The sequence below is a fragment of the Candidozyma haemuli genome, assembly GCF_002926055.2.
Source record: "Candidozyma haemuli strain B11899 chromosome Unknown F_2014730914, whole genome shotgun sequence".
Taxonomy (NCBI): domain Eukaryota; kingdom Fungi; phylum Ascomycota; class Pichiomycetes; order Serinales; family Metschnikowiaceae; genus Candidozyma; species Candidozyma haemuli.
Window position 1 is genome coordinate 297,639 of NW_020289912.1, and position 12,868 is coordinate 310,506.

At 44.7% G+C, this 12,868-nt stretch overlaps 5 protein-coding genes across 5 annotated transcripts; 3 read left to right on the forward strand and 2 right to left on the reverse strand. All coding sequences in view use genetic code 12, as the record gives it.

Moving 5' to 3' along the window:
* Positions 1-8: 8 nt before the first annotated feature.
* On the reverse strand, positions 9-1,514 carry ULP2 (SUMO protease; the record flags this gene model as incomplete). Its single annotated transcript, XM_025487454.1, has 1 exon — positions 9-1,514. The coding sequence occupies one exon, from the start codon at positions 1,512-1,514 to the stop codon at positions 9-11; it is 1,506 nt and encodes a 501-aa protein (XP_025344470.1).
* Positions 1,515-3,462: 1,948 nt separating this feature from the next.
* Positions 3,463-5,919, forward strand: VTC3 (vacuolar transporter chaperone; the record flags this gene model as incomplete). The annotated part of the gene is made up of 1 exon (XM_025487455.1): positions 3,463-5,919. The coding sequence occupies one exon, from the start codon at positions 3,463-3,465 to the stop codon at positions 5,917-5,919; it is 2,457 nt and encodes an 818-aa protein (XP_025344471.1).
* A 190-nt stretch (positions 5,920-6,109) lies between these two features.
* CXQ85_003822 (coatomer subunit zeta) lies at positions 6,110-6,667 on the forward strand (the record flags this gene model as incomplete). Its single annotated transcript, XM_025487456.1, has 1 exon — positions 6,110-6,667. One exon carries the CDS (start codon positions 6,110-6,112, stop codon positions 6,665-6,667), a length of 558 nt encoding a protein of 185 aa, XP_025344472.1.
* A 3,339-nt stretch (positions 6,668-10,006) lies between these two features.
* Positions 10,007-11,449, forward strand: CXQ85_003823 (uncharacterized protein; the record flags this gene model as incomplete). The annotated part of the gene is made up of 1 exon (XM_025487457.1): positions 10,007-11,449. One exon carries the CDS (start codon positions 10,007-10,009, stop codon positions 11,447-11,449), a length of 1,443 nt encoding a protein of 480 aa, XP_025344473.1.
* Positions 11,450-11,616: 167 nt separating this feature from the next.
* Positions 11,617-12,372, reverse strand: BUR2 (Bur2p; the record flags this gene model as incomplete). The annotated part of the gene is made up of 1 exon (XM_025487458.1): positions 11,617-12,372. One exon carries the CDS (start codon positions 12,370-12,372, stop codon positions 11,617-11,619), a length of 756 nt encoding a protein of 251 aa, XP_025344474.1.
* Positions 12,373-12,868: the final 496 nt, after the last annotated feature.

The following is a 12,868-nucleotide window of genomic DNA, read 5'->3' on the forward strand; positions in this document are numbered from 1 at the left end:
CTATTAACTCAAAGGTGAGGGCCAGCAGTTGCTGGATTATCTAACAATGTTTGCAGAATGATCTCATAAGCCATACGCCTTCTAATATTGCGCATGTCTTGCTGGCCAAAGCTGAGAGGTTGTTCTCTCGACATGAATTTGGCAACGGTACATGTAAATACTCCACAATCAAAACCGTTTTGTTGCTGGGGCGTCTTTTCGCCTGGTATGAGATCGTAGGTGACTGGTGGGAGCAGAAGCCTCTCTGCCTCCTTGGACATGTATACTTGTAATAACTCCACAGCAGAGACGTTTCCTCGTGATGCTAACGAATCGAAGTAGCTAATGGTTTTTCTTTTATTATCCACCACAGCAAGGGCCCAATGCGTACTCATGATGTTTATGGGCACAATAACTCTATCTTTTTCAAACACATTGATCTTTCTTCTTTTCGCCCACCTAGCAACACCCTGGTACCCTTTCTGCTTCAATGTCGAGTAAAAGTGTGTTGTCCAACAGTAAACCAGTTTATTTTGATCGGTCACCATGTTCAAGTAGAAATCAATGACGTTATCATTAAGCCATTGACCGTCAGCCAACGTGGAGAGGTCTCTCACGGTCAAGTCTATGGAGTATGCAGATGCAACCTGAACGCTAGGGTTGCGAGAGCCCCAGTAGCTGTTAACAAGATCAAGTTGGTCTTTGGCCAATGGGGGAATAGCTGACAGAACGGTCTTACGCTCTTTGGTGATGAGGTTCTGGATCTTCTTTTGTTCATCTCGTAGGATACTTGTAACCAGTGGGAACCCTGCTAATATAGTTTCAGTAAGGGTTTTCTGCTGCTTTGGCAACGGCTTGAATGGCTGGTAAAACTTAGACACAGCGGCATCGTACTCATCAGTTGGTTTGGAGAGGGAGAAGAAGTCAGATGCATCATCGGTACCTGTAAGAATATCTGAATTGAGGAACTTGTTATTAAGGAATGTGGTCGAGTTCAGAATATGATAGGCGTGTTCTTCCTCTGTGTTTCTAGCCTTGAAGTTATTCTTACTGATTGCAAGCGAAGTACCGTACTGAACACTATCATCGATATCTTCATCTGAGTCGATCAGAAACAACGATTCATACGGGTCTGGTTTTGTAACTTGCGAGTACAGAAGTGGTGCTAGTTTAGGAGACGGTGCTGGTTCTGGGATCTCTATTGGCTTAGGTTCTTCAGTCTCTGATTCCTTGGGTTGATCTTCCACTTCCTCTTCCACATGAACAGGTTCAAGCGACCGGCGCTTAACCTTATCCACGAGTGTTTTAAAGAATGCAATAACCAAAAGGGAGTATGTGGTGGATATGAGCGTGTAGATGGCATCCTTAGAGAAGACCTGGGGTCTGTCACGATTCCTTTGCTGGGTCACTTCTTCATGTACTTCGTTGTTCTCTGTAGAAAGAAGGTCAATCGTGATTTCTGGATCTTGCCGAGGCCTCGAAGGAGGCACGTACTGGACTCTATTTCGCGTCGAGAGCGGATTACCCAGGAACATGGGGGTATGGTGGTGAAGAAGAGTTGTAGGTGAGTGTTGATGCGCGAAATGCTGGTTAACTATGGCGAGTAGGAGATGAGAAGGGTGTTGGTGGTGGGGAGGCAGAAATGAAAAGGAAGGGGGTGGTTCGGGTAATAGGTAGCCTTTTGCATGGCGGAGATAGCACTTTGTCTTTGTTGAGTGTGTTGGGAGGAGTCAGTCGGGGGTATGGTTGTATGGTGGATGCATGGAGTTTTGCAGCCATTATAGAGCACCCAAAGAGGTAAGTGAGTGTTGGGAATAGGAAGGAGAAGCAGCTTGGAAGGGGCTAAAATGGCCTTTTTCGGTAGCATTATATAATAATAATTTTTCAAATCTGAAAGAAAGAGTACATTTTGGCTCAGTTTAGTGAAAGACGATAGTTAGTTGAAACCAAGGAGTCCGACCACAACTAATGCACCAAACGACATCTATGATCTCTTGAAAATATCATCAAGGCTACGAAGAGCGCTAAAGGGAAATGGGCGCGAAGTATTTGCCTTTTCTCATTGCTTAGGGCAAGCATATAAAGACCTTGAGCTATCAAACCTTCCCTCAAGAATCCTGTCAACAGCACTTAAGTCTGCTCAACGAAGTCCTTCGGATGCTGGTCCAAATATAGTATGTAAAGAAAGCTTTTTTACAATACGAGGAGCGTTTTCCTATTCTACATTATGTTGCTTCTGGATCAGCATATCCTAGTTTCCTCTAGGCCCACAACCACTGGGTAACGGTATCTAATAGCCAAACGGCGGCATTTCCATCTTTAAAGACAAGTAGTGTTTTGCGGTTGGTCCTCGTGTCCCATGCCGCTTAACTGTGGCTAACCTGGAAGTGACTAGTAAGGAGCTATGACAGCCATGACTAAAAACTGCAGTACTTCTTAAAACGCAAACCAGGGATCCTTGAAGGCTGTAGTAAAAGCTGTACCAAAAAGAATGGGAGTCTTGGAAAGTTCTTTTTGAAAGGCTATTGGCTTGTGGTCATGACTGCTGTTCGTATATATAAGTATAAATATGAATATATATCAATGCCAAAACCCTATAACCGTATACAAAAAGCCATTCCACTTCCAGTAAAACAGCATCCAGACATTTACCAATTCCTAAACTTCCACCTAACCAACTCATTCCCTCTTCAGATACTGCAAGTGAAGAATCAACTCCAAAAGTGACAATAACGCATTGTAGAACCGGGAATGTTCCTAATTGTCCATTCTCGACTCGTCTTCCCTGCCTCCCATTGTTAGCCCCAGCCAAACCTTAAACCCTTTTTGCTAAACCAGTCAAACTCAAAAGACAGCTCCAAATACCACTTTTATAGCTCCCTAAGCCACTACGTCAACCAGAGCTGTCAAGTATAAATAATAGAAGCTGCCAAGGTCCCAGAAAGAAATGGCTGCAAAATGCGAAGCCCTACTCCAGAGTAGATGCACCAAACAGAGTACCTAACTAGCATTTCTGCCAATCCCTTTCCCTAATCCCCCACCTCACACAAAATAGCCAACCCTTCAAACCACGATCCTTTTCCTAATACTACCTAAACATGTCCAATATAACACCAGGTGCAGCCGCTCATCTATGCCCTAGAGCAGCTCCATCTTTCTCCTGCACTCTCGGTAAATTGGAGACTCAAAAGGCCCAGGGCACTTCTCCACACCAACGAAGAAAATTTCTTTTGAAGGGGTATAAATAGGGCCAATTTTTCCTCTTATTCACGAATCGACCATCTTTTTATACCCCCAGTTTCGCCAACCGTCCCTTTGATCCACCCCACGTGGTGCGTTATCTACTACTAAGTAAACCGGCACTGTGCACTACAAGCCTCACCATGGAAGCTTCAATTGGACCTCGTAGTTAATTGCATCGAGAAACCGGGCACTCATTGTATTACGCCGCCACAAGTTACTTATATAACGCAGTTTTCTGTCATGGACTCCTCACCATCCAAGATGTTGTTTGGAAGCAAGCTCGAGCTGGAGATATATCCGCCGTGGAAGGACCACTATATCAACTACCTCAGGTTGAAGAAGCTCTTGAAGGAAGGGGTGATTCTCCAAGACGCCTGGTCGGAAAAGGACGAGAAGGACTTTGTCAGTGCTTTGGATTCCGATTTGGAGAAGGTGTACTCGTTCCAGGCGAACAAGTATGACGAATTGAACGAGTACCTTGATGATCTCCAGAAGGCTACTGAATCGCCTACTGCCAGCTTTGACGTTCAGTCTTTCAGCAGCAAGTTGGAGTCGATTTTGAACTTGGCTCAGGAATTGAACCGTTTCCAGAGATTGAACTATACGGGGTTCATCAAGATTGTCAAAAAGCATGACCGCTTGCACTCCAAGTACTCTGTGAAGCCCATGTTGAACGTGCGCTTGAAGCTGTTGCCTTTCCACTCTGAGGACTACCTGCCACTTTTATTCAAGATCCTGGCTTTGTTCCAGTTCTTGCGTGATAACTATGACGTGGACCAGTCGCTTTCGAAATTGAGCTCGTTTAACGACGATTCGGCTGCTGCTGATTACAACTCATACAAGTTCTGGGTCCACCCAGATAACTTGATGGAAGTCAAGGCTATCATCTTGCGTCATCTTCCTGTTCTCGTTTACAACAACAAGAACAGCGAAAGTGCTTACAACTATGGCGACGACGATGACGATGATGATGACGATGACGACGATGACGGATTCAGATTCTCCAGAAACGACCCAACCATCAATTGCTTGTACTTTGACAACGAAAACTTTGATTTGTACAATAACAAGTTAGTGAAGAGCCCTAATGCTAATACGCTTAGAATCAAGTGGGTCGGCAAGTTGAGCAACAAGCCACAAATCTCGTTGGAAAAGAAGAGTTTCGAGAAGAGCCTGGAAACTTATGATGTTGATGAGAAGATCAACCTTAAGGAGAAGCACTTGGACGGTTTCATCCAGGGTGACTTTGACAAGCAAAAGTACTTGCGCAAGCTTAGAAGAAAGGGTGACTCGCCAGAACTCGTTGAGGAACTCGAAAAACACATTGACTCCTTGTCTAATTTCATCAAGGACAACCACGTCCAACCATGTCTTCGAACTCAATATAAGCGTACTGCTTTCCAGATTCCTGGTGACGATAAAGTGCGTGTTGTCATTGATTCCGACATTTACTTCATTAGAGAGGATGCCTTTGACCAGCAGAGACCAATTAGAGATCCTACCAAGTGGCACAGAACTGATATTGACTCTAAGGTCAACAACCCCATGTCCCTCTTGAGAAAGGGCGAGTTTGTCAGATTCCCTTACGCGGAGTTGGAAATCAAGATCAAGAACAAGAAGAAGGGAAGAAGACTTGTTTGGGTTGACGACTTGGTCCACTCGCATTTGATCAAGGAGATCCCTAACTTCTCTAAATTCATCCATGGTATTGCTTCTTTGTTCTTGGAAGACGATAAGCTCGATAACATTCCATTCTGGTTCAACGAATTGGAATCAGACTTGAAGCTTGACCCTCAACAAGCGTACAACGATACTAGAGAAAAGTTGGCCAAATTGCAGAATGATGAGGATAATTTGAGAAAGTTTAAGTCCATGTTGGCCAATTCCAGCTCGCCAGATATTTCCGCTAGATCAAAGTCCTTCTCTGGTTCGCTTTTGGGGAGTGGCGAACTCGAAGAACCAAAATCGTTTGGCGACTCCGTGGAAGGAACATCTCAAAAATCGGCCGGCTTACCTTCAGTTGCCGAGAATGCCGTTGTTGAGCCAGACCATGCTCCAGTTTCTGGAGGTGACTTGGATCAATCCTCAGACGACGACTACGACGAAGACGAGCAGCGCAAGACTCCAATCCAGAAACTCTTGAAGTTGCCTAATACTTTCTCCAAGTTGCTTGATGTCGACTCTGAAGAAGAAGAGATTGACTTGCCTGCTGGTGTCGTCAAGCCGGACCAGTACATCAAGAACGCCGGTCCATTGAAGATTGAACCAAAGGTCTGGTTGGCTAACGAGCGTACCTTCAACAGATGGCTCCATGTGACCACTTTATTGTCGACCTTGACTTTCATCATCTACTCTTCCACCAGCAGAGCAAACTCCAGTCTGTTGGCTGAGTACCTTGCCTACATTTACTTTGGCTTGACCATCTTTTCAGGTATCTGGGGCTACTACATCTTCATGCAAAGAAGAAACATCATCATGGAAAGATCATCCAGACACTTGGATAATGTCATTGGACCATTGGTGGTGGCATTGGGTCTTATCATTGGCCTTGTCATCAACTTTGTCTATGGTTTCCGTGCTATTGCACTGCAGAGGGCTAATGGGTTCACTGCGGCTGGCTTGACTGACGACTTCTACGAGAACAACCCCTTGCAGAAGAAAATCCTCGACTATGTTTTCTACATTGTCGGAGCATAATCAACATTTAGTTCTTTTTACACCTATTTTTTTCCCCTTGAGAAAAAACGCATATAATGAAATTTCAATTTACTAGGTTGGTGCCTCGTAGTTAAGTGTCTGTACTGCACACACGCGCCCTACTTGATTCACCAAAACGATACACCTTTCCAAAACCTCCAACTCCAGCCTCTGCCATTCTCCACCACAAATGTCCCTCAACATTTCCCTATACACGGTCACGGCAGCCTTAATATTGGGCAATGAAGGCCAAAGGCTTTTTGCCAAATACTACCGTCCCAACGACGAATCCCAATCCTACAAAACCGCAGCAGAACAAGCAGCCTTTGAAAAGGCCATTTTCAGCAAGATAAATAAACAGCACCAGGACGTGATCTTGTACGATAACCACTTGGTCACATACAAGCAGACAAATGACATTATTATTGTTCTTGTGGGAGGAGTCAGTGAGAACGAGTCTATGCTCTACTCGTTGACCAACAACATCAACGAAGCATTGCTGATTCTTTTGGACAACTCTTTAGATAAGACCACGGTTTTGCTGAAGTATGATATGGTGTGTTTGTGCTTTGACGAAGCCATTGACGATGGAATCATCTTGGAGATTGACCCAGCCATTATAGTGAGCAGGGTGACCAAGCCACCAACCACTTCCAACACTGTTGGTGTGAACATGGACTCCGGTGTTTTTAACGCCTTTTCTTTTGCATCCAAGAAGATCCAGGAGAGATTGCAGCAGGGTTTGTAATATATATAAAAGAATCGATACGGACTAGAGATGACAGTAGAGGGAGGCCAGCCGGGGCATAAAGGCAGGCTCGATGGGCACAAGAAGGGGCATTGTAGCTACCGATAAATGGTAGTACTGACTATATTTGATGTAGTTTGTTCTGTCTCTCGAAGCTTATGCTTGGTGGTCTCCTGGTAGAGATTCTTAGCTATGTTCCTTAGGCAGGCTTTGACGAATCCAGTATTTTAGGTGAACTGAATTAGATTTCCAACCGCCAATAGTGAGATAATATTACTTAAAATGGTCTAACATTAGCTTCTTCGAGGTTTATCCACGTAAACTAGGCTCTCACCCCATATAATCTGGTACCTATTTAGAACGTCAGTACTCACCACAAAGAGCTCCCTAAGTATTAAAAAAAAACACCTTCAGTATAAATCTCCAGTTCATCGAAATCGCTTTTGGCCCTCCGTTACGCCAACTTCCCTCCCAGTGCTTCCCACCTCTAGACTATATAAGGAGAAGCTCTGCGCGTATACTTCCACTCCTTGTGACTACTTTCTTTTCCTAACGAAGTCACCAAAAAGTCTTCCCCCAGCTTCAATTCTAATTTGAAAGCTTGTGCTTGATCTCTTTTTCACCATGTTTCTTACCTGTGGTTCTTTTCGTGTTTTACACTGATGATTATTGATCACTTGGTGGAGGTCCTCTTCCTACTTCTTTTTGCAGCCAACGTCGCCACGACGAACACTCACTTTATGGAGGCTTAATTCCTTTGGTTATGTTTGTCGATCGTTGGCGGGAAGACTTTGCTGCCTTTTGGCTCCCTTTCGCCTACTTATCAGTCTTCAATGCTTGTTGTTGGCTGGTAAAGGTTGACTGGGGCACCGACTTGAAATAACACAACCTCAGCGACTTACGTACTTTTAGGCAGTCAGACTGGACTGGTGGCCTCTTCGGCAACTTTCGAAGGGTGTACCGCTATTTGCCTGCCTTGTGTTGTTTCGTTAAGTCATTTTTACCGTCAGGGTGGCTGCTGTAAGAGTGTCTTTTCTTTACACTGGTGAAGAGAAGCTCTTCTACTGACATCGAGCTAGAACGGACTGTTCTAGCGCCATTCACTTTACTCTAATGAGTCAATTGGATTTCTTTCACTGCTGGTGGCTACTTTTGTGGTGCTGGCTAAGAAGGGAAGACATCAGTCTTTGGAGAATAGGATGTCATAAGGCAGTCACTTCATGACGGCTTTCTCTGCCTCCTAGAGGTAAGAGGGCTGAGGTACGTTGCTGGTTGAGCAGAGTTCATGGTACTTTCACTTATTGGCTGGAGTATCGATGTGTTCAGTGGACGATGGTAAGGTGGTGTTGCTTCTGTTGACTACTTGGTGGAGATGCTTGGCCAGTGTCTATACTAGTGGTTTCCATAAAGAAGCAATGCCACTGTGAAGCCTAGCTTGATGTTCCAGATGGGCTGGAGCTCAAGCCCTGGCTGAACACAATTCTGAAACTGTTCATGTATGAGAAAAGACTGCTGGTTTGGGGCGTTTCCGGTTCTGGCTGTCGGGTGGTTTTGGAGAGGGCCCCTCTGAGGCTCCTGGCTGCTTGAGAACTTTAAATAGCCCTCAAAAGTACATGGCTCTGTTGTTGGTGTTGGACTGGTGCTGGCTACTGACTCTAGTTAGCACTGTTATTTGTCGAATTGGTTTGGTTATATAGTTTGCATTTCCACCTTGGGTGGTTCTCGTCCTGGTATTCTTTGACCGACTCCAGGATGTTCCTTGCCGCTGGCTTCCAAGGTCTTTCCACAGTATGTGGGCATTGTTCTTTGCTAGTATGGACCAGGCTAGTTTAAAGACGTAACACCGAAAGGTGACTTTGGTCTTCCCCATATTTTGGGGAGCGTGGGTTCTGGGGGATTAAATGGTTCGTAATTCGTGTCGAACAATTAGCATTGTGGGTCTTCCTGGCCGACTAAGACCATGATGGCCAGGTCGTAGTGTCTTTAGACACGAATGGTCCCTCTCGTATTGAGAGGAGGCTTCTGGGGCGATACATCTACTGGAGTGGTGACCCAGTGGATTCTTCCTGGTCAAGCTAGATCACACTGGCCAGGTCGTAGTCTGAAAGGCAAACGTGATCCCTTCCACTATAATGGAAGGAGGGTACTGGGGGATACTTATGTGGATGGACAGGGACGGTACTTTCTGGATGGATAGGCCACACCATTCAGATTGCAAGGCAACGCAGGTCGTGGCCCCTTTCACTTTATTGAAAGGTGGGTTCTGGGGGTATTCTACAGCACACTGACTCTGTTGGCGTGTTTAGGGATTTGACGGGACTTCTTTCTAGGTTTGGATCATGCTTAGCGGATGTATTGTGTTCTACTGGTGGATAGTGGTCTCTCCCGCCCTTGTGGGAGTTTGGGTTCTGGGGGAATTGAATACTGGGAATTGACGGGACTTCTTGGTTTAGTGGACCAGCTAAACTGAGTCGTGAGTTTTGTTTTCTTCAAATTGGTCACCTCGGCACGGTGGGCATGACGGGCCGTTGTACAGTTCATGTTTCTTAACAGAGCTGATGTCGGTTATGACCCGTTGTTGGGGAAATCATTAAGTGATTTCTATGGGTTTCTTGGGGTCTCAGTCAGGATGAATCATAACTGCCGAGACACTTATCTGGGAGGAGTCAGCTCCTAGGTGCCCAAGTATGATTCATGTGAAGGTTAAGCTTCACTGGGGAGTTTGGCGGCTCCTTAAAGGCAGCGAATGACTTGATCGCTTTCTGTTTTTGGATTTCGATCAGGTCTAAAAAGGAAACAGACACTACATGTTTCCTTCCACATAAGGCTATGTGGTTTTTTTTTTCTTTTTTTTTTTTTTTCTTCTTCTTTTTTAGAATGCCATGGTAGTCTCTAGGGATGGAGCAGAGACTATATGTTTGATTGTTAGTCAGTAAGGTGTGCTTAGAAGTGGAGGTTGGAGCGTGGGTGGCTTTTGAGAGCATGATCCAATAAGTCAACCACTTCTTATGATACGTTGCTTCTTATATCTTTTAGAACCTGTCAAGAAAGGGATATATGCAGATCCTATGGTATATCGTTACTTTGGTACTGGTACCCAGAACAAGTGGGAACCGACTTGGTGAACATCCACCATATCAAGTCATTTTTTCAAATTCTATATTCATGAAGATTATAGATTATCAAAATTAATCATTTCAATAAAAAAATCACCTTTTTTTACCCCGTAGTGGAGGGTCTTTTTGCAACCACTGGTTGTTTTGTTGCACTGCACTGCACACACAAACATCAACATCAACAACTTCTTCACCTACAACCAGATCAATCCACACACCCACAATGGACGAGTCCTTCTTTTATGCCGTGCTTCGAATATCAGTAGCACAAATCCTCAAAGCCTCTGGCTTCGATAAGTGCAAACCGCTGACGCTAAATACAATGACAGATATATACATCAAGCACTTTGAGCTCGTTCTCAACAGTGCTAAGAAATTTGGGCAGGCCCGCACAAGCTGCACGAATGTTCTAGAGGCCCCTGACTTAGTACAGGCTCTACTAGATGTTCAATTGATTAAGCCACTGACAGGCGATGGTTTGTTGGATCCTAAAGATGTATCTAAGGAGCCAGAGACTGAGTATAATGTCAAGTCTCTAGAATCGTTCGTGAAATGGCTACAGTATAGTGACAACTTCAACCTAGCGAAGAGGTTGAGCGACGTGCCTAATTCCCAATTGCGTAACTTGATGGAGAAGAGAAAGATCGATACTTCTGCAGAGACAGACCAGGAGAAAAAGAAACGAAGGTTGCGTGAGCGTCAGGAATACTACAATCAACTTAAACTGGGAGAAAACCCTGCGAATGCACAGTTTGATGGTATGGCTGACGACTTAGAAGAGGCCGAGGTTACAGAACACGATAAGCTCTCATGGCTTGCGTACTTGGCTGAAAGGGATGTGAAGTTGGGCCACAACCTTCAATACGCAAACACTGTACTTCAAGACACCGTGTTGCCCATTCACAAGAATAGCAAATTCCATCCTTCCAAAGATGGGGAGGACGCATATACCAAGTTTCTTTATCATGCTCATAACAACGTCAGAAACGACCATGTCATATTAAATATTCAGGATGCAGATGAGAACGAGGCAGACGACGGCGAAACTACGAGGATCCAGCCATCTGAAAAGCTAAAAGATGCCTTGCCGTATAATGTCAAGTACCTGGACTCGTTACTTAACGATGATCTTCAGCAGTATATTGAGTATGCAGAGAAGTACGGTCTTCCTGCTACACCGGTGTCTGTGGAGTCTCCCAAGCCAATGGATGTGGATGAGCCACAAGAAGAGGCAGTGGCGGATCCAAAAAAGGAGGATGCTGACAAGTCTGATAACAATGAAGGCGTGACTGAGAACGAAGAAGCGGCACCAAAAACCACAGAAGTTCAGGAGGCTGAAAAATCACAGGATGAAGAAGTTCCCAAACCTTCTGAAGCAGGGGAAGATGCTCCTAAAGCAGAAGTCAATGAAGAATCTGACGACAAAAAGGCTGACGAACCTGAAAAGAAATCAACTGAAGAAGTCCAGGAAGCTCCTTCCAGTGAACCAGGTCCAAGTGAACCGTCTACGAAGCAACTGTCTGAGCCAGAACAGCCCACAGAATACACAACAGCTGAAGAGCCCACCACCAAAGAGAGCCCAGTGGAAGAAGAGGCAATGCCAGACGCGGAGGCAGAGACAGCTCCAGAAGCAGAAGTAGAGGCAGAAGCAAAGAATGAAAGCTGATTTGTGAATCTGATGATACGTCCCAATCCATTAATTATATGCATAGCACGATGCCCCCTAGTTCCCGTCGGTGATACTATAGAAGACATCCTTGCCTATATCAGTGAATTTCTTCACCAAGATTCTATGACTCGGGAGTTTTGGGTCTTCACAGAGCGTTCGAAGCTTTAGTATAAACTGATAGCATTCGAAACACTCATCGGCAGAGACGCCAATCTCATTTTGCAAAAGTCTTTTGGTAAGTTAATGGCGTCAAGTTCCTCAAACTTCTCTTTGGCTTCGTTAACTGTGAGAACCAACATGGCGCCATACAAGGTAAATATATCATAAACAAGCAAAACCGGCAATGCACTTAGAAGCTCTATTTTGGAGGTTGTGATTTTGAGAATGTCTGCAAGTTTTTCATAAAACCCATTGCCCTTCAGGTCCTCTGGTTTCTTCTTGAGAAGCTCCTCAGTGATCTCGTACGGAAGATCCACCGATACTTCGAAATTGAGGTTTTTCAACATCACCTCCTCACGATATAGAAGCTGGTCTCTCCAGCTCCAGAACGTGCTTGAATGCTGGTCCACATGTTTCCCTGGATGCTTAATCTGGCAGCCTGTGAGTGCTATCTTGTCAGGCGGTCTATAAGTATCGTGAAGCTTGCAAGAAATGGCCACAGCGGCACATGCAACAAAGTATTTCGATGTAGTAATTGGCATCCTCATATAGAAACGATGGATATATATCGTTGCAGCCAATATGGTTCGTCCATCAAGCTTAAGCACAGATGCTAGTCTCACGAGAAAGTCGTATATCAGTTCATAAACTTTTAAGATTTGTGGCACAGTCATTTGTTTCCGCGACGGCGAGCGATTAAGTACATCGTCAGCTTTGAAAAGCCACGTGTTGTGGAACGCCCTCTCTGTTTCCTCGGCCATAGTAGTTCGTGATGAGTGTTGATGTTTCGCGAAGTACACCTAGAGATAGGGTAGATCGAAGGTGGACGTGTGGGGCGTGGAATATAATGGTTTTTTTCAGAGTGATAGATACTTTTTCGTTGTTGGGTACGGGGTAAGTGTCTTTTGAGGCTCTGGTGATTTTTGATGGAAACTTTAGCTGTTTCGTATGGCCCTTTTGAAGCTCTATGTATGGACAAACGAGGTAGTTCAGAATGGAACACCAATTGACTATTTGTGGATCTCATAAGATTACTTTGAAAGCTAGTATTCAAAGACATCCAAGCCTGGCTGTCTTTTGTCGGCTTCCTTAAGACTTAAATATGGGTAGTACATGTATTTTGCAGCCAATTGTAAGGAGGTTGTTGTTAAGTTGTAATTCACGATATGCCAAGATTTCTCTTCTTCAAAAGTTCTCTAAGGAATCTAGTAATTTGGAAATAGCTCTTATGGTTTAGAAGGACTAGCACTACCTTTT